At 46.2% G+C, this 24,797-nt stretch overlaps 1 protein-coding gene across 3 annotated transcripts in view; it reads left to right on the top strand.

The window, feature by feature from the left end:
- The window catches only part of MYH11 (myosin heavy chain 11), a 118,441-nt gene that overhangs the window by 38,279 nt on the left and 55,365 nt on the right, over window positions 1–24,797 (top strand). For all 3 annotated transcript variants that reach the window (XM_075011267.1, XM_075011266.1, XM_075011269.1), the window contains exons 4-5: window positions 6,088–6,115; window positions 21,766–21,868. In XM_075011267.1, coding sequence (XP_074867368.1) covers window positions 6,088–6,115; window positions 21,766–21,868 — 131 coding nt within the window. The remainder of the gene's footprint in view (window positions 1–6,087; window positions 6,116–21,765; window positions 21,869–24,797) is intronic.

Here is a 24,797-nt window from a genome sequence, read left to right as displayed (position 1 = left end):
AGGGCCTGATGAAATGCATCCTAGAATCCTCAAGGAGCTGATAGAAGAGGTAGCTGAGCCGTTAGCTCTCATTTTTGGAAAGTCATGGGAGACAGGAGAGATTCCAGAAGACTGGAAGAGGGCAAATATAGTGCCCATCTACAAAAAGGGGAATAAGAACAACCCAGGAAATTACAGGCCAGTCATCTTAACTTCTGTGCCAGGAAAGGTAATGGAGCAGGTAGTTAAGGAAGTCATCTGCAAGCACTTGGAAGGTAGTAAAGTGTTAGGGAACAGCCAGCATGGTTTTGTAAAAAACAAATCATGTCAAACCAACCTGATAGCTTTTTTTGACACGATAACGAGACTCGTAGATAAGGGAGAAGCAGTGGATGTGGTATACCTAGACTTTAGTAAAGCATTTGATACGGTCTCATATAATATTCTTATCGACAAACTAGGCAAGTCCAACTTAAATGGGGCTGCAATAAGGTGGGTGCATAACTGGCTGGCTAATCGTACCCAGAGAGTAGTTGTTAATGGTGCTCAATCCTGCTGGAAAAGCATAACAAGTGGGGTTCCGCAGGGGTCTGTTTTGGGACCAGTTCTGTTCAATATCTTCATTAATGATTTGGATATTGGCATAGAAAGTACGCTTATTAAGTTTACAGATGATACCAAGCTGGGAGGGGTTGCAACTACCTTGGAGGATAGGGTCACAATTCAGAATGATCTAGGTAAATTGGAGAAATGGTCTGAAGTAAACAGGATGAAGTTTAATAAAGATAAATGTAAGGTGCTGCACTTAGGAAGGAATAATCTGTTTCACACATACAGAATGGGAAAAGACTGTCTAGGAAGGAATACAGCAGAAAGGGATCTAGGGGTTCTAGTAGATCACAAGTTAAATATGAGTCAACAGTGTGATGCTGTTGCAAAAAAAGCAAACATGATTCTGGGATGCATTAGCAGGTGTGTTGTGAACAAGACACGAGAAATCATTCTACCGCTCTACTCTGCGCTGGTTAGGCCTCAGCTGGAATATTGTGTCCAGTTCTGGGCACCCCAATTCAAGAAAGATGTGGAGAAATTAGAGAAGGTCCAGAGAAGAGCAACTAGAATGATAAAAGGTCTGGAGAACATGACTTATGAAGAAAGGCTGAAAGAATTGGGCTTGTTTAGCTTGGAAAAAAGAAGATTGAGGGGGGACATGATAGCGGTTTTCAGATATCTTAAAGGGTGTCATAAGGAGGAGGGAGAAAACTTGTTCTTCTTGGCCTCTGAGGAGAGAACAAGAGGCAATGGACTTAAGCTGCAGCAAGGGAAGTTTAGGTTGGACATTAGGAAAAAGTTCCTAATTGTCAGGGTGGTCAAGTACTGGAATAAGTTGCCAAGGCAGGTTGTGGAATCTGCCTCGCTGGAGATATTTAAGAACAGATTAGATAGATGTCTATCAGGGATGGTGTAGATAGTGGTTGGTCCTGTCGTCGGGGCAGGGGACTGGACTCGATGGCCTCTTGAGGCCCCTTCCGGTCCTAGTGTTCTATGATTCTGTAATTCTACATAGAGACCGTGTGGGCAATAGGAATAGTACCATATATATTATAGATGAGAGATGCTAAGGACCTGCTACCACATAACAGTCATCAGCTACGTATACATGAGAGGCTTTTCCTAGCAAAACTGGGCTGTTGTTGGGAAAAAAACATAGAATCATAGAACACTAGGACCGGAAGGGGCCTCGAAAGGCCATCGAGTCCAGCAAAATGCACTTTGTCAACAGTTTGTTGATTCAACCTGGCACATCTGCAGGCAGCATTATACCTCTCCCTGTTCAAGTATAACGCCTCTCTTGGCAGTATTCTGTTGACAAAACCACCATGTGGATGTTCCAGGGCCCTTTTGTCGACAGACAGGGCTTTCGGTTCACCAGGTGGCCTTGTTTGCAGAGCTTCCAGTCGGTCGTTCTGTTGAGAGAGGGCTGGGCAGTCTGGCTGCTTTGTGTCGACAAAGCGGGTTGCTCTTTCAATCTGCTTTTAGGTGTAGATGCGGTCTGTCAACAAAAGTTTTGCTGGGAAATCGCTTCTGACAGTCACTTCTGTCGACAGAGACTTCTCGTGTAGATGTATCCATAAAGTTTAAGGTCCAAAGGGACCATTAGAGCACTTAATGCCTGACCTCTTGTATACCACAGTCCATTACACTTCATCTAGTTACCCCTGTTTTGAGCCTAATGACTTTAGTTAAACTAAAGCACCTCAGTCCTTAAAAGACTGAAGTATTGTGTGCTACAGGCAGAGAACAGAAGAGACCAATGTGCTGGCAATGCCTGAGGCCCCTGCAAATGCCAGGGAATTGATTCAGAGAGAGGTGCATTGCTGGTCCTAGCAGGGGATTCAAGCTACAGAAGAAGACAAAAACTTAAGATCCCCAACCATCTGTCCTGCAGGAACATTCCTTCATGAACCCACATCTGGTAATCAGTTTAATCCTGAACATATGAGCAAGATCTACAAACAGACATGTAACAAAGAGAATTCTTGATACCTCCTCCAAGCACCAATCAGCCCCAGCTAGGTTCCCATCTCCAGGTGTGGCCAATCTCTGGTGTTTCTAAGGAAGCGGGTGGAGGGAGGTGAGGAGGAGGAAGAGAATACACATGCATCACTGGAAAAATTTTTTACTTGATGCCTACAGACTGAAGCCCTGATAAATGAGATTTGATAACAGCTTTTGTTTGAGTGCAGAGCTGTAAGCATTATGGGTATCTCGAGGGCAATACAGGCAATCCTGTTGGATTCTGCTTCAGAGAACTATCCCAACACTGCACATTTACACGGTGGAAATTGATCAGCGAATATGGTTTGGTCTACTTCTTAGTAAACTGGGAGTTGAGGTGTATTTGATGGTTCTGTTCACAATCAACAGCGCTGCTGGACATTTCTACACTGTGCTGATAAGCTCATGTGAAATCTGTCAAGCGATTTGGTTAGTCTTGTTTCTTAGGGGTCTACCACTGAGAAAACTACTGGGTGCTGAGCCCTCAATATAATTACTCTTGTCACCAATGACTGGGAATAACCCCTGTCAAGGTTCCTCGTTACCAGAATTTTGCTCATCATCATCATCATCAACAACAACAAAAACAACGGTGGGTTCAGTGCCCACTGGTGTCTGATGCCTCCTCACTATTTCCTTCCATCTTTCCCTGTCCAATGTGGAGCGGCTTAGTTTCTGTTGACTAGCTCCACACCAATCTACTACATCATCCACCCATTCTCTGTGGGGTCTGCCGCTCCTATTTCAAACTGTCCGTTTTGCCAAATACTGGGGTCTTGATTTTTCTTTTGTCGTTCATTCTGCGAATATGCCCGAATAGCTGTAATTTCTGTTGTACAACCTTCTGCAGTAGGTTCTCTTTCAGCTGTATCTTCCTATGCAATTTCTCTTTGGGACTTTCTGCATCTATCCTATTCTCAGGATCTTTCTATAACAACTCCTCTTGAATGCTAATATTCTGCTCTTTGAGTCGTTTGTTATCACCCACGTCTCACATATGTACAACCTATTGCTGAATACCCATGTTTTCAAGATGCTCAGCTTCGTTCCTAAACTAATCACTTGGCTTTTCCAGATCTTATCCATTGCCTTCAAACTTGCTCTTGCTTTCCCTAGTCTACTCGCTATTTCCTTCTTACAGTTTAGAAGATCATACGTTATGTTGCTCCCCAGGTACGTGAACTTCTCTACATTCTTTAGTTCAATCCCATCTACGCTGATCTTCCTATGTCCTTATTTCCAAATACCATTGTTTTTGTTTTATCAATGTTCATAATCAGTCCATACTGCTTCCCTTCCTCATTTAGCACCTGCACCATTCTTGCTAGCTTCTCCTCATCTTCCTCAATGATAACTATATCATCCGCAAACTTCCACTTATTAATTTTTATCTTGTGCACAGATAACCTTTCTGCCTCTTCCTTGATCTTATCTTTGATGTCCTTGGTTCCTACCTCTACTCGTTCTAAACCAACTTCCCAACTATTCGCACATTCTCACTGCTGCCTCCATATTGTCACTGATATTCTTCAACAACCACATCAGTCCACTCTGTAAGACTCCAACACCAGCCACGTCACTTTCTGAGATCTCTCCATCTCCTTCTGAAGCAGCTCTAATTTTCCAGTTGCCCACAGTGTTTGGATATTCCATGGTCCAATTGATAGTATATGTGTTAGTTGTAATTGTCTTTTGGTAGCCAACTTATCAACCCAACCCTGATCACCTGAATGGTGTTGTGGAACTTGTTTATCTGGGTGACATCTGAGCCGGCGTCTTCTATCATTTAGTTGTACTGGCATCAGATTTCATTTGTATTGTTGTTTCACGGTCAGTGCATCGTCACTCATCTGATCAACCTTCTCCTTCATCCAGGCTTGGGTGTGGCATGGAACCCCCAGAGGCTTCATGGTGCAGTTCCTAGCATGATCCTGTGTGTTATTTTTCAGTTTTTTAAAGTAACTCAGCACAGAGAATGTTTATGGTGACCCTAATTTAGTGCTTTAAATGTCAGGATTAACAGGTGATCCAGTAGCCCAGACTGGAAATATATCAACAGTCACATTTGGTTCAGTAGACTTCATGGGCATTTGTTTTAATGACATGATGCCCATTCGTAAGTTGGCAGAATGTCTATCCTAGAATACAGAAGAGTGGAGGGAATCCTGCAAAATGCTAAAATACGATGTTCAGTGTTCAAACAAAGTTGCAGAAGGGTAGGAGACTGAACTATGACAATGGCAGACCTTGGAACCTGACTCTTTTCCCAGGGAGTGTCAGTAACATCAGCTGAAGACAATGGGTGTTACTAGTATTCTGATTAGGGTGAATCAGGGTCTAACTCTAAATTTCTCAGAACATTCTGAGAGGGTCCAACACAGTACAACTTCTGTTGAATGGACGAGAGTGAAGGACACTCAGCACTTCCTCCTGTATCTTATTCTCCTTACCTGCCTTCTCAGGCAAAGGTACTTTTTCCCAGCTAAACCGTTGCAATGCTGGTCTGTCTTTGGGGTCACTTGTGAATTGTTCTTCAGTTTGCGTTTGTGAAATCTCAAGTTCAGGTTTTTAGAGCACAGTTACTCTGGGCACAACCACTGCAGGGAAGTTTTCCTTTTTCAATTTTATTGTTTGCTTTGCGTAGAGGTTTCTTGTAGCTCCAGTTTCTTTGAACTGAACTTTGGATAGATGATTTCCAGGGTTTGTTATGGAATAAAAGCTCTCTCCAGCTGTCTTATTTGTCTCTGGCTCTGCTAAGCACTCTTGACACTTTTTCTTATCCCCTTCAGTTTAATCCAGTGTCCCCTTCTGGCCCTGATCCAGAACACAGCTGATACTTCTGACCTCTAAATCACCTTGACTCTCTTCTGTGTTCCCCATTCAACCTCTTCTGCGCTCACCCCTGCTCTGATGCTCCTTAGCCTTGTGCTCTGGCTAGCCCTTCCCCACAGCCTTACTGTTCATTCTACGGCTTCCCCCTTCCCTCTCGCAGTCCTCATCTTGCATGGTAGAAGCACCCTCTAGAGCTGAAGCGGAACTGAAAGAACAGTTGACTTAGGTTATTTGTACTACCCAACATTTATCATTCCTACCCCGCCAGAAGCTTCAGCCTCTCGAGCTTTGCATGATCTAATATCATTTTAGCTTTGATGAGCTTATCTATTGAGTCATTCCCCTACTCTCATTAGGAGACTTTTATTAGTAAGTGTAGTACAAATTTCCAGTCCTATTAGTTTCTCCTGCAGAGGGTCATGTGTTCCCATTGGACTCCTCATTACAGTTCATCTCTGATTAAATTTTAAAAAGCTGTTTGAATAGCTAACCTTTTGTTCTTTTTATACAAAATCCTGCTGTCAGGGGCACTTACTTAAACACTAAGACAAATTGACTGCCATGTGTTCCCAACATTTTGGAGTGACTGTGTATCATCAGATTTTGGAGACCCAGACAGTTCATATTTGTGCAGAATAATTCTGTGTGAATGCAAATAGTTCCGTCAGTGTGCAACTTTTCATGCATAATCAATGTTTTTTTTCTGTTTATTCACAGATCGAGAAGACCAGTCCATTTTGTGCACGTAAGTAGAATCTCTCTTTTAGTACATATCAGGGTTCTGATGTTTGTCTTGGTTCACGGCCATGGGAGCCAGTAACTAGAGTCCCTTCATCATCCATGGGCTTTGGACCCAGCCTTCAGTCAAAGGCATCTAACTATTTTTAAACTGATCAGATTATAAAGCAGTTGTATTTGCATGAGGAAACTTGATTAATAATGTCAATGTCTGTCTGAAGTTCAGAGTTTACAGAAAAACTTGTGAGGCACTTACGGAGATAAACTCTGTGTTTAGGAAACCCTTAGGAATGTAGAGCCTCATGAATATTTACTAGGCCCCTTTTTATGTTTTTACTCTTGAAAGCCCAAGAGACAAGTGTTAGCAGAGACTTGTGTGAACAGTGTGCGCGCTGTGGTATTATTTGCCTTCTACTTGCATAGTTTACGTAGGCTAAAACTGAATTTGCCCTGAAAAGAATCCCTAAGAACTGCATAGCCCTTTGAGGTTTGATTATCGGTAGCTGTGTAATAGCAGGGCTCCTTGGTTGTTTAAAGTCCAGGCGGAATGCAACAGCATGTTAATTCAGTTGAATCAGTGACTTTGACCATAATATACCTGTTCTGCTTTCTTTATGTTGCCTTCCAAGAGAGTAGCAGAGTGGCTTGAAGCTGACATTGTATATAAAGCTCCAACTTGTCTAAGCCTGGGCTTTTCTCAACCCCTTCTCTTTAAGCCTTGGCCTGATGAGTGTCTGTGCTCAAGAAGCACCTGCTTTTTGGTGTTCGGTGGTTGAGCCTTGGCTGGAAGGTGGGCTTTTGTGTGGAATATCTGCAACCCTGCTGCTTGATTTTTGTCCCTTTTTTAACATAACTTGTGCACAGATATTTTAGATTTGATCCATATCTCCTCCTTGTCCCTTTTACCAAGTTGCATCTCCTCAATAGTTTTTATTTACTTGGATGTCAGTGCAGAGGTTTTATTGCATTAGATTTTGTGTTTGCTAGTCTGCACCCAGTTCGTGTCTATGGTAGTTGGGGTGGGGATATGGTTCATAAACAAAAATCATCATCATTTGCAGAAGGTGACCCATTTTGTGGTTATATCGGGATGTGGAGGGAAGTGAAGATCACACAGCAAAGTCATGCTCAAAAGGTCTTTCTGGAAGATCACTCTCTCAAAGTGTAGGCTCTTGAGCCTGTGACCAAGTACCTTAATATTGGGGTGAGAAAAGGGTGTTATTGACCCCCATTCTCGTGACTTCTGGCTTGGAACATGAGGAGAATTAGTCACTGGAACAGTTTAATGCTATGTCTAAGGCAGTGCTTTTTTTTTTGGAAAAAAAAATGGTGGAACTCAAGCCCCAAACCATGCCCTCCACCCAGAGGCTCAACCACACCTACGATAGCTTAATCCCCCTGCGTGGGGCCTGAGCTGCCCCCCGGTGGCTTAACCACCCCTCAGTGGGGCCCAAGCTGCCCCCCCAGCAGCTTAACTGCCCCCCCGGCAGCTTCACCACCACCTGGTGGCTTAGCTGCTCCCCTCGGTGGAGCCCAAGCTGCCCCACCTGCTGGCTTAACCCTGCCCTGGCAGTGCCCAAGCTGCTCCTCTGGGCATCTTAACTGCCCCCCATCAGGGCCCAAGCCACTCCTGTGGTGACTTAACCACCCCCAGTGGCTTAACTGCCCTCCCAGTGGGACCCTCTCTGTTCTCCAGAGCCAGGTACCTCCAGCCCTGCCAACTGAATGCCCTCCCCATTCCCCAAAGCCAGCTAGCTCCCCATGCCTCCCAAGTGAATGCTAGCAACTTACCTCCCTGCTGCCTCAGGGGCTGCATCAACCCCAGCCATGCATGCTGTGCAAGTACTGGGCTGCTGGGGCTGCTCCAGGATCACACCAGGCTGCAGGCCTGCGGGCAGCAGGAATCGTGCAACTCCCAGGATGGAGTCACGCATGCAAGAAGCAGGGTGGTAGGGGTGCATTCAAAAATGGTGGCTCCGGGGAAAAAGGTGCCAAAACGCCATTCCGCAGTGTTTCAGCAGAAAAAAAGCTCTGGTCTTAGGCTACATCTATACTACAGTAGAACAAAAAAGCAGTCAAGTAGCACTTTAAAGACTAACAAAATAATTTATTAGGTGAGCTTTCGTGGGACAGACCCACTTCCTCAGACCAACATGTTGGTCTGAAGAAGTGGGTCTGTCCCACGAAAGCTCACCTAATAAATTATTCTGTTAGTCTTTAAAGTACTACTTGACTGCTTTTTTGTTTTGATGGGAAATAAACTAGCATGGCTCCCTCTCTGTTATGACAGAAGAAAGTTGACTTAAGTTACACAACTCCAGCTATGTTATTCAAATACCTTAAGTTGAGTTACTGCAGGATATACACCATAGGGGATCAATGAGAGAAACTCTCCCATTGATTTCCTGTATTCTTGTCTGGGGTAGAGTAACAGGGTCAATGGGAGAGCAATCTCTAGTTGATTTGGTTGGTCTTCACTAGACCTGCTGAATCAACGTCCGATGAATCAATCTCAGAGCACTGACCTGGCTGTATCATAGATGTAGCCTAAGAAATGGTGAAATTATAAGCCAGACGCTCATAGGTCAATGATGCTTTGACTGCAGTAGAGCAACACAGATTTAAAACAACTGAAAAGGTGGCTCTGGATTTGTTTTGGAATATCAAATCTTTAGAATCTTAAATATATACTGTAAACTGTCCATTTGCTTCATTTTCCCAGGACAAAACTTGTTGCTTTAACAGAAACTAGTTTATAATATTTACTTGCTTCTTCCGTTATTGTGCTTTAGGGTTTTTTTCCCATTCGTCTCATCTTTTCCTGTTTTAATTCTTGACGGTCTGCATTTTTATGGGAGAAATCTCTTAATAATCTGTACTCTTTTGTTAACACTTGCTTTTCTGAAAATTATAGTACATGTACTTTATGTGCAGCAAATCTAAGGCTTCTTTATCCTTGCTGACGAAGTTGCATCAAGTAATTAGTTTTCACACAACCCAATGGAAAGGAAATGGATTCTTTATTGGATCTCACCGTAAACATATAATGTAGAGATGTGTGGGGTAATTTAGTTGTGATTTGTCCTCCTTTTAGCAGGGGGTTGGATTTGATGACCTGATGAGGTCTCTCCCAACTCTATTTTGCTATGATTCAGATCTGGCTCGTGCTGTCTCACTGTCTTTCTAGCAGGTGACTTACCAGATGCGTAGAAGAATTCTTATATGCTGGCAAGATCATAGCCTTTGCTTTAAAACAATGCAGAGCTCCTGATAGTGGCATGTCTAATTTAGTTCAAAAGCACTAGGAAAGCTAAAATGTATTTGCAGAACTGTAAGTATTAGTGCTTTATCAGCTATGTTGACCATATTTAGTTGCACGTTGAAAAGTTATCTCTAGGCATTTAGTTACAAAGCACTAGAATGCCAGAAATGAGCATTATTTTCTAATTGTTAGAAATGGTCCTCCTGCTTAAAATAATTTGCAAAAGTGACTGAAGAGTTCATAAAATTAATCTGGGATCTTTTTTATGAATAGTTGCAGGTGAATCATGTCCAAGCCTTGCAACCTGAATTGCACCAAACACTATATAGCCGCAAGTGCCTATTTGCATATGTGAATATATTTTTGGAAGTTGATGAAAATTCTATTGCTGATGTTGCTCAGTGGGCATAGTGCGTGTGTTTTAATGCCACCTCTATATTTATTCCACTTGCTGACTGCACTGTTCCCCCACCCACTGGGATTATTCATGCTCCTGATGGTGTGGGGATCATGCACTCATGCCCAACCCAGAGAAAACACCTGAGCTGGTGCTACATTGTATTGCGCTTTCAGAAACAGAATGCAAATGAGTGAGATCAAAAATGCAAATGAAGAGTGGATTTACATATCCCATGCTTTATTTGCGTATTCCCATGCGCTCACGCTTCTGGAAGAGGCTTTTCTGGAAGCAAAAATAGCTGTGTAGACAGGGTTCCTTTGAAAACAAAGCCTGTTTTTGAAAGACCCTTCTTTTGATTTTGTTTCCAGAAGAAGGGTTCTTTCAAAAATGGAGTTTGTTTTCAAAGGAACCCCATCTACATGGCTGTTTTTGGTTCTGGAAAAAGCCTCTTCTGGAAGTGCAATCCTGCGAGAATATGCAAATGAGGCGAGAGGTATGTAAATCCATGCTTTATTTGCATTTTTGATCTCACTCATTTGCATTCTGCTTCCAAAAGTGGAATGCAAAGTAGATGTAGCACTGCAGAACATATACTGGCAGAAATTGTCCAGTCTAGTTTTAAATATCCTGTTCTATGGGCTTGTACTATTTTCTCCAGGACAGTTTGCTATGGTCTAAACACAGCTCAAAAAACAAAATAAACAACAACATCCAACATGTTCCAAAAAAATCTGCCCCTTCACCAGATGGCCAACTTTTTTTTCCTTGCCTGTATCTCTAGTCTCCACTGTAGCAGTTGCTTTCTTTTGGGCCCTTTTAATACTAACCTCATCCCAGCTGCATCCAAAATGCTGTTCCAAAAATCCTCTCTCTTCCTCTCCCATCACTTAGGTCTGATTTTTATCCCATCCCAACAAGCAAGATCCTGTCGTAGCCCTTTTCTCCATCTTTGCTATTTAGAGCTTTTAAATGGGTACCCAGTGTCATCATGTTACCACGTTTCTAACCAAGTTCTACATGTTTGGCCCTATCACTCTTTCCTCATCAGTCTTTAAGACCCTTACCATTTCTGTTGGTCTCTGAACTCCATCCAATCCATCTTTCTCATGCTGAGGTACCCTGGGCTAGACACAGTAGTTAGGGTGCAAACTCCTGAAGGTTTTTGTAGGAAAGAACTCCTACCTTCTTGCTCAGTGGTGAGCGTCTTCTGTGATTACAGATCCCAACTGCTGTTTTGCTCTGCCCGAGGATACTGCAGGCTTGTACCCAATCTTCTGTTCACTATCGTTATCTTTTTCTCAACACATCACCCTCAAATCTTTGAGCAAATCCTTGTGCAGCCACATAAGCTGTTTCCTGTTGCTTGCATTTTGTTCATTGCAACTGCTGTTTGTTGTTAAAGTGGCACAATCAAGGTTTTTTAGCTTTCCTCCACCATCATAGATTATACTTCCTTCCAATTCCCTGTGTTCATTAAATTGAACACAAACATTGTATGTTACAACTAGAGTTACAATATAAAAAAATGTCACCTTTGAGAGGGAGTTTACCAGTACCAGAATCTACCAACTCACATTTTATTAATGTGTTATAGTATATATAATACATTAATACAACGTGAGCTGGTAGATACTAATAGAGATACACTGCCTCTCAGGGGTGTTCTCTTTTTTGAAAGGTCGAATATGGTAACCCTAGTTGCAGCTGAATCTCTTCTGAATATGATCTGCTACCTTCTTTGCATCCCTTGCTTCTGCATTCAGTTCAGATCACCTGACTTCTTTATTGTATTCCCACTTTCAGACAGCTTCTATTTTAATCAGCTAATTGTAGATCCAGAAATGTAAATTGCTCTGGCCTTTACAATTTTAACAGTAATAATTTTTAAGGCAACTCACTGAAAAGGCAACTCATTGGTGCTGCTGAGGAGTTCCTGGAGTGTTAACTAATGTTGTTAACATTTTAAAGTGCATCAATTCAAGAAATGCAAAGGTAATAAAACTTCCAATAGCAATGCTGCATGAGGTGATTTATATATACCTACAGCTGTATGTGAGTGTGCACAACCAAAAGTGTAATTATTGCAAATGTCCTTGCTTTTTTAAATTGAAGACATGCCCATAATTAACAGTGCTCTGCAGGAACTGGTATCAATTAGGGGGTTGAAATTCAGTCTTCATTTACAGGCATTAGATGGAGAGGGGAAGAGTTCCTCCTTGTTACTACTTCTGCTGTTTGGCTAAAGATTGTTTTCTGCAGGGCTGTGTGTCAAAAGTAGTAGCACAATGGTTTACACTACAATGGTTACAGTTTATTCCAGGAATTCACAATATCCTGTGTATTTTAGGATAGCTTTCTTTTACAGGGTAACAAGACTTATGGGTGGGGGAAAAGAAGTAGTAGATGTGGTATATTTTGCCTTTGTAAAGCTTTTGGTACTCTCTAGCATGACCTTGCTCTCATAAACAAGGTAGGGAAATGCAACCTAGATGGAGCTACTATAAAAGAGGTGCTAAACTGGTTAGAAAATCATTCCTAGACAGTAGTACTTATTGGTGGGTAGCAATCATTCTGGACAGGCATAATGAGTGGGGTCCACCAGGAGTCCAGTTCTGTTCAATATCTTCATCAATAATATAGATAACACTTATAGGCTATGTCTACACTACAGCAATCTGTTGATAAGAGTTACCTGTGGGAGAGATCTTCCAGCAAAACTTCTGTCGACAGATCACATTCACACACAAAAGCAGATTGAAAGAACAATCTGCTCTGTTGACAGAGAGCAGCCAGACTGCCCAGCCGCTCTCTCAACAGAACGACAAACTGGAAGCTCAGCAAACGGCTGCCTGGTGAACCGGAAGCCGTGTCTGTCAACAGAGGGCCCCTGGAGTGTCTACACGGCTTTTTTGTCATCAGGAAACTGTTGACAAAGGCATTATTCTTCATTGCAGAGAGGCAGAATGCTGTTGGAGAAAGTGCTGAGTTTGTGTGTAGATGCTCTGCAAGTTTTGATGTCAAAAGCTTGGTTTTGTCAATGAAACCCTCTTGTGTACACATAGCCATAACATTTGCAGATGATACCAAGCTGGAAGGGGTACCAAGTCCTTTAGCAGATAGGATTGACATTTAAAGTAAACAGTATGAAATTCAATAAGGACTAATGCAAAGAACTCCACTTAGGAAGGAACAATCAGTTCCACACAGACAAAATGGGAAATGACAGCTTAGGAAGGAATATTACAGAAAGAGATCTGAGTGTCATAGTGGATCACAAGCTAAGTTAGAAACAAGAAGTAATTCTTCTACTCTTCTCTGTGCTGAGTAGACCTCGGCTGGAGTAGTGTGCCCAATTTTTGGCACCCCATTTCAGGAAAGATGTGGGCAAATTAAAAAAAGTCCAGAGAAGAGGCTTAAAAATAAAGATTAAAGGACCTAAGAAGGACGATTTAAAATCTGTGTTTGTTTAGTCTGGAAAAAAGAAGATTGAGAGAGGACACGATAACCATTTTCAAGTACATAAAAGGTTGTTACGAGGCAGAAGGAGAGAAAGTGTTCTTACTCTCTGAGGGCAGGACCTGAAGCAATGGGCTTAAACTGCAGCAAGGGAGGTTTAGGGTTGGACGTTAGGAAAAACTTGCTATCTGTCAGGGTGGTTAAACACTGGAATAAGTTGCCTAGGGAGGTTGTGAAATCTCTATCATTGGAGATATTAAAGAGTAGGTTAGACAAACAGCAGTCAGGGATGCTCTGGATAATACTTAGTTCTGCATTGAGTGCAGGGGACTGGATTAGATGGCCTCTCAAGGTCCCTTCCTTCCAGTTCTATGGTTCTATCTGAAACTGACAGTTTAGAATCTGTAAAGTGTAGTGCAAATTCTTGAGTCTAGAAATATTTACTGTATTTTTCATACCTGTGATCTGCTTCTGATGCTGGTAACGTGTGTTTTGGGAGATTTTGCTGTGCATGTTTCAAAAACACTTTTGCTCGACCATCCTCATCCAGTTGTCCCAGGAGCAACGCCAGTTAGAGGTAACTGGTCAGAGTGGACAGGCAGGGACGAATGTGCACAAATGTCACACAAGGGGTAGGATTTCACAGTATTTGCCTAGTGAGCATACTTAGAAGTGATTTGCTCCCAACCTAAATAAAGTCATTAATCCTCAGTAAGGCCCATGGGCTAGATTTTAAAGTTATTTAGGAGCACAGAGATAGCCTCCTAGTGTGATTTTCAAAAATTCCAACCTATCTAATTTCAATGGTGTCGACTTCCAGGGGAGTTCGGAACATCGGACCAATGTCAATTTGCAGTTGAGCGTATCAGGTTTCAGTCATTTTGATGAAAGAGCGTGGTTAGAATTGTTTTCCTTTCTCTCACCGTTCTAGAACGCAGCTGGCTGAAGGGACTTCATGCAACCTTCAAATAAACCCACCCATCAAGCAGAGGCAAAACATGCCAAAGTTTAGTTCAAAAGGAAGCAGTTTTAGATGTTATGAACACGGAGAACCAGATTTTGTGAATCAAGTGGTTGAGCTCTTACCTGGTGTGAGCACTACTGGGTGCCTGTACTGATGATCACCAGGAGAATTCAAGCCGTGCTTCCTTTTCAGTCCTATTTACTGTTTTACAAATTTATTCCCTTTAATGTTCATCTAGTATAAGCTGTTGTTCTTCACTCTAGCTTAGGAAGTGGTAGCTAGTGCCCAGAAGAGCTTAGAAGGCTGAGGTAGGGCAGTGACCTCCCTTTACCACCCTCTGGGAAGAGTCCCCATTGAGTTGCAGATCCACCAGAGGCCCCTCAGACATGCGGCAGGCATCCGAGCCAATTCAATGGCTTGCACAGGCAAACTCCTCTGCCTGGCTTCTCCCCAACTACTGGTGCAGCTCCAGAGTGGGGGTGGAGCTCTCTGCTGAATAGAAGCTGCATGGACTCCATCAAATATGTAAATATGTTTAACAAATGGTGGTGGTAGGCTCAGTGGGCCCACTTCTGAGCTACACCTCTCCAGTACCCCAGCTAATGCAAAACAAAGATGTTTTACATTACCTTCATCCCTCTCAAATTCTCAGTGGAACACTTCCACCCACACCATCCGCCAGTACCCACTCTCCCATCCCATTTAACTTAGAGCAGACTCAGGGATTGCTCTTAAAGAGGCTTCCCATGTAGTCAGAATATCCAAAATGGAGAGAGCTCTAGGCACACCCCTACTCACCCCAGTGCTGGGGGATTAGGGTTGTTGCCCTGGGCCTGCACACCTCCCAGAACCTAACTGATCTAGTGTAATGCTCAGCCACAGGGGTGCAGGGCAGTTCAGCTGCTGGACTGTTGTGGAGAATATAGGTGCTGGAACTAGGGGCCTGGGGGGTGCTGCAGTGCCTCCTGTCTTGAAGTGATTTCCATTATTACATTATTTCCAGTTGGGTTCAATGGAACCCAGTCTAAAAGTTGTTCTAGCACCCCGGAGGAGAGGCTGGAACGCAGCTGAGAGACAGGGCCAGGATTCTTTCATTCCCCAACTGAGTCCCTCATTAGACAAAGGCTGGCAGAAGCAGCTTCGAGAGGGTGCAAATTCCAGCCCCATGAAGCAATGAAGGAATGGCTGCTTTCCACAGACAGGGCCTCTCAAGTCAGCAATACATTTTTAGATGGGCAAGAGGAATTTGTTGGGAGGTGGAGAGGTAGAGGCTGAGCATTGTATTGTATTTGTATTCCACAGACTCATGGGGTGGGCATTAATTTCATTTTTATTGGCAACTATGAGGGGATTTTTGTGGTTGTAATTATTATTCTGCCTCTATTTATTATAGACAAGTGGGATTTATGCTTTCTGAATGTCTCTGATACATGGCCAGCCTATCTAGTTCTTCAGGGCCAGGATTAAAGAACAGAGGCCACACTATGGGAGAGAAGATCCCCAAATAATCAAGAAATACATGCTGAGGTTTATAGACCCTCACAAGAGAGGGCCAGGTACCTCCTGGTGGTCAGGGGCCCTGCCGTGGAGTAGGCCTTCTGCATGGTTCAAGCTGAAAGCCCTGGAAGCAACTTGCGAAAAAAGACCCCCAGTTCTCAAATCATACAATGGGGGAAACAGTGACTAGATGTTAGGAAGGGGAGTGATGTTTATAGAGACCCATGAGGGGAGAGGGCCAGAAGGAAAACATGGTACCAGGGAGTGTTTCAGCTACTTGACCTACTGTAGGGCGAGGCGCAGCAAGTTATATTTCTGCCATCCTAGAACCAATGGCTTTGCAAGGTAACTGTGAGACATGATGTCATGACAGGCCAGTGTGACTAGGGGCTGTGCTAAAGTGTGCTGGAGGTTACTAGTGCCAGGTAGGCTGACCAGGTAGCAAGTGTGAAAAATCGGGACAGGGAGTGGGGGTGGGGTACATAGGCATGTATGTAACAAAAAGCCCCAAATATCAGGACTGCCTCTATAAAATCAGAACATCTGGTCACCCTAGTTCCAGGAAGGACAGCATCCAAGATGCTGGCCATCAAGATTTCAGTAGGTCAAACAAGCAAAACTCTCAAGTCATCCTGCAAATATCTAGATGGTTGGGATGGGAGGAATGGGTGAATCTGAGCCAAGCCAGTTTAGACACCCTTAGTATAATATAATCAGTTTTCACATACGTGCTGTTGAGTCAGTGAGATCAAGTGTAAACCTCAAAGCTATGATGTGCCCTTCAGATTACTGCTGATCCCTATTTTGCATAATGGACAGCCACACAGCAGACCTTTCTTTCTCCCTGGCCTTTTAGGAAAGATCAAGAGCAGCATATTAGATACAAACTCTTGATAGGGGACGTATCCTTTACAACCTGACTCAGTGAGTGAATATTTCTGGCTGCTGTGTGATCCTGTCTGTTTTTTATTGCATGCAACAGCATTTGTCATTTAGAAGCATGTTTGACTTTTTATTTTCCACTTAAAAATAAACAAGCTTCACAATGTATCTGCAGCAAAGAAAAAGGTAATCAGGCAGCTTAGCAGAAAAGGGTTAAGAAGAACCAGCACAGACCAAAACCTTAAGTAATTTAAGTGCTGCAGTATGGTAGGATAATTACAAGTAGAATGATGCCATATATGGTAACACTCCCAGAGATTTAAGAGAAAGCCCAGTGATGGGCACGGTTGCCCTGGGAGAGAGGAAATGCAATTCACGTAATGATGAACTGCAAATAACCTTTTATAGATGGAATAGTTCAAAGCTCTGGGCTTGTTAGAAGAAAGTTTTTTATTTTTCCCCCAAGTTGTAAGGTAGATTTGTTTGAAAATGCTGTATGGAGAAGACTTCAGACTGGTGTGTTTAGCTTGGAATCATTCCCAGGACACTTAATTTTTATCAATAAAACATGGAAATGTTTCAACTCTGAAGCCCACGCAGGGAGGGCTCTGTCTGCTGAACTGTGCAAACTAACCCAGTCCTGTGAAGAGGGGCCTGTTCATTCCAATTAATCTTGTTAAACTTCTTCAAGCAGGAAAGAACAATTCTCATCATGGAGCAATTACCAGAGGAGAAAATTGCACTGAAAATTAACTATTTTATTTCCTCACTGGCAGAGGTCTATGGCACAGCTTGGGTCCTTAACTGTAGTATTTTTTTAATTAAAAGAAAATGTACATGCTTTATTTAAATTATGGGGCTGGGGGTGGGGGAGACGCAGGAGGATGAGTTTGTGGGCAGGCTCAGAGCAGGGAGCAGAGGGTGTAGGAGTCAGGGCAGTGGGTCCAGGGCTCAGGGCAAATGATGAGGTGTGGAGGGGAACTGAGGGGAACAGAGCGTGTATTGAGTCAGGCCGGGGGCAGAGTGCTCAGGGCAGGAAGCTAGGTGTGTGTGGGACTCACGGGGAGTAAAAGTGAGGGCACAGATTTGGCTGTGGGGGGCAGGGCAAAGAGTGAGGTGTAGGGATGAAGACAGGGAGCTGGAAGTTTGGGGTGTTGGGGTGGAGGGTGCTGGACTGAGGGCAGGGGGTTCAGGGCACAGGACTCAGTGGGAGGAGGTCAGGGCAGGGGACAGATGGCAGGGGATGGGGAATTAGGTTAGGGGAGGGACTGCAGGATGGGGGGCAGCGGGTTGGGGGGCAGCAGGTTGGGGGGCTCAGGGCAGGAAGTGGAAGAGGAGGAGTGAGGACAGCAGGTGGGAGGTCAGGGCAGGAAATGGAGGAGGGGGGCAGCGGGTGGGGGGCAGGGCAGGAAGTGGAGGAGGAGGAGGGGGGCAGCAGGTGGGGGGCAGGGCAGGAAGTGGAGAAGGAAGAGGGGGGCAGCGGGTGGGGGCTCAGGGCAGGACATGGAGGAGGAGGAGGAGTGGGGGCAGCGGGTGGGGGGCAGGGCAGGAAGTGGAGGAGGAGGAGGAGTGGGGGCAGTGGGTGGGGAGCAGGGCAGGAAGTGGTGGAGGAGGAGTGGGGGCAGCGGGTGGGGGGCAGGGCAGGAAGTGGAGGAGGAGGAGTGGGGCAGCGGGTGGGGGCTCAGGGCAGGACATGGAGGAGGAGGAGGAGTGGGGGCAGCGGGTGGGGGGGCAGGGCAGGAAGTGGTGGAGGAGGAGTGGGGGCAGCAGGTGGGGGGCAGGGCAGGAAGTGGTGGAGGAGGACTGGGGGCAGTGGGTGGGGGGCAGGGCAGGAAGCGGAGTAGGAGGAGGAGTGGGGGCAGCGGGTGGGGGGCAGGGCAGGAAGTGGAGGAGGAGGAGGAGTGGGGGCAGCGGGTGGGGGGCAGGGCAGGAAGTGGAGGAGGAGGAGGAGTGGGGGCAGCGGGTGGGAGGTGCAGCAATCAGGACAGCTGGCTCAGGGTAGAGGCTGGGAGGCCAGGCTGGAGGACTTTACCAGGGCTGCCCATGGTGGCAAGTGTGGCACTGCTCCAGTGGTGGCTCCTCCTAGGGGCCCAGGGCTGTGCAGTCCCAGTCAGCGGCTCCTCATGGGCGGGGGAAGGGGGAATGAGCCAGGGCTACGGTGGCCAGCCCTCACCTCCAGCTGCCCCCTCCCAGCCTCTAGCCAATCTCGGGGGCTAGGACTCGGGGGGCTGTCCCTGGTCTCCAGCAGCCTTCAGCTCATCCTGCAGCTGGTCCAGGGGCACAAGTGTCCATGGTCTGACTAAGGCCTGCAGCTGCTCACCTGGCCCTGCAGCCAAAGGGGAGGGGCAGGGCTCCAGGACCTAGCCCCAGACACCAGTGGCCCGCCCTTGGCCTGAAGGGCTGCAAGGTTCAGGCCTAGTCCCATAAGCACCCCCTGGTCTCCAGCCTATATCTGCAGGTACAGGGCTCCAGAGTTCAGGCCCAGCCTGCAGCTGCCTGTCTATCAACTGCTCGAGGGCTGAGGGGCTTGGCTTGAGGGGCTGGTCTCAGCCTTTAGCAGTCCCCCTCCGCATCCCCAGCTGTTCAGTGGGGGTGGGGGTAGAGATTTGGGGTCTGGCCATGGTCTCCAGCAGCCCCCGCCCCACAACCTACAGCTAGTCCAGGGGGTGAGACTCCAGACAGCAGCCTTAGCCTGCAGCTGCCCCTCCAATCTGCAGCTGTTGTGTGGGGGGGAGGGGGACAGGGAGAGGAGAGGCAGCACTTCAGGATCCATTCCTAGTATCCTGCAGCCACCCCACCTTGCAGCTGGTCTGGGGGGTCGGTTTCCACCAGATGGCCCTCTCCCAGCCTGCAGCTGGTCACGGTGGTGGAAGGACAAAGCTCTAGGATCTGTCCCCAGGCTGCAGCAGCATACCCACCCAGCCTGTAGCTAATCTGGTGGGGCGGGGCAGGGAGTTGCAGGGCTCTGAGGGATGGCCCTGGCCCCCACTGACCACCTCAGCATGCAGCAGGTCTTGGGAGGTGAGGCTTTGGGATCTAGCCTTGGTCCCCAGTGCCGCTCCCTCCCCACCCCTGGCCTGCTGCTGTTCAGGGCTGGGCCACATTTTCTGGCCCGGCCTCTCTTGCTGGGCAGGGGCATTTCCTGGGTGGCAGATTGGAGGGCACCCCCTCCCCAGCTGGTACTGCTTACAGTAGGGGGGCCACTTACTAGGTCCTTTTGCCAGCACCCATGTGGAGCTCCATCCTCAGCTAGCCTGTTTCCTGGTCGTGCAGCTACTCCCAGTGGTAACTCTGTAGTATAGCATCCCTCCTCTGCGTCCCCTCTCTTTCCATGTTAGGGAAAACATTCCCATTCCAGGCACTTCCCATTCTCCTGGCACAACCAAACAGTGGCTTTGCTTTAAGTTATGATAAGAGGAAGCTGCATACCTAATTTGGTGGTCCCAGCTCTTACAGTTTAGGGGGAGTTCTTGAAGAAACAGACTCACAGACAGACAGCTGACCTTTCGAAGAACTGTAAACAATGCAGTGAAATAGTTCCAACTACAAAAGACATGATGAAATGTCAGTAGGAATTTATGTATTTGCTTCTATAAATCAACTTCATGCAAAAACCAAAAGGGCTGGATTCTGATTTTGACGAGGATCCCTTGATGCTGTTTTTGGTAGTGTGAAGGGGGTTTGAATTTAAATTATATTCACAGCCACCTTAAGTCCCTTTCTAATGAACTGGGGAGTGCAAAGGGACACCTTAGGTAATGTCTACTCCAGAGAGAAGGGCATGACTCAGCTCATGTAAATCTGTCTAGACCAGTTGTAACGTAGCTGGCCCAAGCACTGCAGTACTGACAGAGCAGGAGCACAGCCTTCAGCACAGGCTAGCCACCCAAGTAATTACAGAGGATTCTTGGCAGGCTTCTGCAGCCCACCCAGAAGTCCATTGCATCACATCTTCACTTCCCCATGTCTACACAAGCTGCCAGTACGCTCTCGGATTGCTGTGTCCACCTACCTTTTCCAAAGGAGACCTGGGGCCAAAGGGATCTAGAAAAGGCTGGGCAGAGTAACATACTATGGGGGGGAAGGAATGGTTACCTGGCGTGTAGTTCAACTCTAAAAAGTGGCTGTGTAAAAATGGCACACTCTTGTTCGGCTCTATCCCCAGTGGCCTGATTTCAGTCCAGGGTGCTTACGTTAGTGCCAGCAGTAAACGTCTGATGCCTTTCACGGTCAGACCAGCAGAGCTCTGGGCAGAATGAACTAGATTCTTTTCTAGCTCATGCCTGCTCAGTAGGGTGATCTTAGTTTCAGCTCCAGGGCCTAACATGCCCTTCACCCATATCTGTATGGCAAACTGGGCTGGAAAAGTGTATTAAAAGCTTAGCCACCAAAGCTGTTACCAGTGGAGTGTCAGAAAGAACCCAGCTTGGATGTTACATCCCAGGCGGATTTACAGTTGCCTGGGATGACATTACTTTTTATTTGTCCACACACTAGAACTGGAAATCCCTTGGGAGACAATCAAGGTGGAAACAGAGCCCTGCTTTGCCAATTCACAGTGACTTTTTCAGCTAGAAGCAGAGCAGCTGGGGGTTTCCCACACCAGTGGGCCCTCTGCTAGAGTTGCACATGGCCATCTTAGAGGCCAGGATCTGACCCAGAGGATCTGAGTTTAATGAGAGTTTCCCTGCTGTTTTCCAAAGGAGCAGGATCATACCCATATTAATCTGAGCAATTACTTCATTTTGATACTGGAAATATGGAAGTGCAAATGCATGTTGCCACTGCTTTTGGGTTCCAGCCCCCACCCCTCCCTTCCCACTTTGTAGTTAATTATTTACTTTAAAATACTGGCAGATTAGTTTCCTTCCCCTCCCCACCTGCTTTTTCTAAATGGTCAGGTACTGCCCAAGTACGAAGAACTCTTTCAGACATGTATCATGTCTTAGGAGCACCTTAAATCAACCAATATCCAATCAAGATACAAAAAGAACAAAGCTGAGGCCCTGATATTAGGCTTCTTGCTTGCTGAAATCAGGTGGAACACAGGGCACGCAGCAGATGGCAGGTTGGGTAGAATGCAACTCTTGATTGGTGTAATGTTCATTTCTTACTGTTTACCGTCAATACAGCACATCCTGGAGGGAACCCAAGAGTCACCGGTGCTTTGTTTTTCTTTTAAATTGCATCCCCCAGGGGTGAATCTGGTGCAGGTAAAACAGAAAACACCAAGAAGGTCATTCAGTACCTGGCTTTTGTTGCTTCCTCACATAAGGGCAAGAAGGACACCAGTATCACTGTAAGTGACCTCTTCCATACTCAATAACTTCCTGCTTTTCTTTTTAAATTTAACTTCTAGTTTATTAGGATTGTATGCCAAGTATGCTAACAGCAAGTCAGTTAAGTGATCAAAATGTTTGCTGCTTCTTTGTCTTGCCAGATAGCTGACATATTAAGAGTACACAATTACATCACAGTTCCATGTTTATGGAAAAAGCCCAACAACTTTGACATCTCCTTAGGCATAAAATCAGAATGTACTCTGCTGGAAGAGAAGTATTCAGTGCTTCCTTATGGCTATCTATTTAAAATCTAGCATGGACTGCATGAGTTTCCCAAGGGGTTAGGTTCCTTGTTTTAATTTTGCCTCTTGATAACTTAAAAAAAATTAGAAAAATCTTTAAATAACATTGTTCAGCTCCATCAAGAAAAGGTATTTGAGCAAGATCTAAAGATGCAAATCAGGCCAACAGAGCCTTCACTATTTTGATTAGCAGGTTTGTTGTGCTAGGCTGTGTCTACACATGCCCCAAACTTCGAAATGGCCATGCAAATGGCCATTTCGAAGTTTACTAATGAAGCGCTGAAATGCATATTCAGCGCTTCATTAGCCTGCGGGCGGCAGCCGCGCTTCGAAATTGACGCTCCTTGCCGCCGCGTGGCGCGTCCAGACGGGGCTCCTTTTCAAAAGGATGCTGCCTACTTCGAAGTCCCCTTATTCCCATGAGCTCATGGGAATAAGGGGACTTCGAAGTAGGCGGCGTCCTTTCGAAAAGGAGCCCCGTCTGGACGCGCCGCGCGGCGGCAAGGAGCGTCAATTTCGAAGCGCGGCTGCCGCCCGCAGGCTAATGAAGCGCTGAATATGCATTTCAGCGCTTCATTAGTAAACTTCGAAATGGCCATTTGTATGGCCATTTCGAAGTTTGGGGCACGTGTAGACACAGCCCTACAGAATAGCACATAAGTAACCCTGGTGTCTAAACCTTTAGGCAGCTTTCCAACTTCTGCCTAGCGTTTTCATCTCGACAGGGATAACATTTTCGAAAGCAGCGAGGCACTTGGGAACCTATATCCCAGTGACTGTCCATGTGACAAAAGCTGTGCCTGCACTCAAAGCATTATAGCAGCACAGCTATATCATCAGGCCCACCAATGGCTGTGGGCAAAGGGGACAGTTCTCCTGCAACCCAACAGTAAAGAAGGGTAGGGAGCTCCTGGTTGCCCCTGCTGCTACCACAGTAGTGGTGGCAACCTGAGCCCCAGGACCTTAAGGCTATGTCTACACATGCACGCTACATCGAAATAGCTTATTTCGATGTAACAACACCGAAATAAGCTATTTCAGTGAATAGCGTCTACATGTCCTCCAGGCTGGCAACGTCGACATTCAGCGTCGATGTTGGGCAGCACCACATGGAAATAGGCGCTGCGAGGGAACATCTACACGCCAAAGTAGCACACATCAAAATAAGGGTGCCAGGAACAGCTGCAGACAGGGTCACAGGGCGGACTCAACAGCAAGCCGCTCCCTTAAAGGGCCCCTTCCAGACACAGTTGCACTAAACATCACAAGATCCACAGAGCCAACAACTGGTTGCAGACCCTGTGCATGCAGCATGGATCCCCAGCTGCAGCAGCAGCAGCCAGAAGCCCTGGGCTAAGGGCTGCTGCACACGGTGACCATAGAGCCCCGCAGGGGCTGGAGAGAGAGAGTGTCTCTCAACCCCTCAGCTGATGGCCACCGTGGAGGACCCCGCTATTTCGATGTTGCGGGACGCGGATCGTCTACAAGTTCCCTACTTCGACGTTGAATGTCGAAGTAGGGCGCTATTCCCATCGTCTCATGGGGTTAGCGACTTCGACGTCTCACCGCCTAACGTCGAAGTTAACTTCGAAATAGCGCCCAACACGTGTAGCTGTGACGGGCGCTATTTCGAAGTTGGCGCCGCTACTTCGAAGTAGCGTGCATGTGTAGACGCGGCTTTAAATTGCTGCCAGAGCCCCACTGGGCGTGCTCCAGGCGTCACTTAGGGCTGTCTGGGAGGCACAAGAATTATGCTGCACACTCCACGCAGCACTGAGGGCAGGGGAGGTGGAGGCACTGTGGTCCAAATGGTGCTATGAGCTAGCTGCCCCTAACCCCGCCCCTTCTGCCCAAAGCCCAGTCCCTGCTGGGGGTGCAGAGCAGGGCTCCTCCATCTTGCCCAGGAGCCTGGTGAGGCTGTCAGCCCCGCTGTATGCCCCTGTAGCATAAACGCTTACTACAGCAACGGAAGTGTAGGAAATCTACCCCTGCCCACAAGATGGTAGCTAGGGTGAGAGGCATTCTTGCTGAGTGAGCTGCATGTAAAGGGAGGAGTGATCGGAGCTGCATCTGACCTGCCAACCTGACACAAAGTGAGGAACTTTCCCTCAGCCTGTGTGCTGAAGTGAGGTTGATCCAATTTTTAAGCTCTGGAAAATTTTACCCAGCATCTGTTTTATAAAAGCTCTGCCCACATATCTACACCAGCAACACCGTTACAGGACCTAACCAGATCAGCCACACAGTTGTGGGTTCATTCAGCTGCACATCTACCAATATAATTTATGCCATCATGTGCCAGCAATGCCCCTCTGCTATATACATTGGACAAACTGGACAGTCTCTACGTAAAAGAATAAACACACACAAATCAGATATCAGAAATGGCAATATACAAAAACCCGTAGGAGAGCACTTCAATCTCCCAGGCCATACAGTAGCAGACTTAAAAGTAGCTATCCTACAGCAAAGAAATTTCAGAACCAGACTCCAAAGAGAAATTTCTGAGCTACAATTCATCTGCAAATTCAACGCCCTCAGCTCAGGCTTAAACAAAGACTGTGAATGGCTGGCTAAATACAAAAGCAGCTTCCCCTCCCTTGGTATTCACACCTCCAGATCAACTGCTGGTAGTAAGCCTCAC

Source organism: Carettochelys insculpta, chromosome 16 (genome assembly GCF_033958435.1).
Source record: "Carettochelys insculpta isolate YL-2023 chromosome 16, ASM3395843v1, whole genome shotgun sequence".
In the NCBI taxonomy this organism is placed as follows: Eukaryota; Metazoa; Chordata; order Testudines; family Carettochelyidae; genus Carettochelys; species Carettochelys insculpta.
This window is presented reverse-complemented; position numbering and strand designations above follow the sequence as displayed.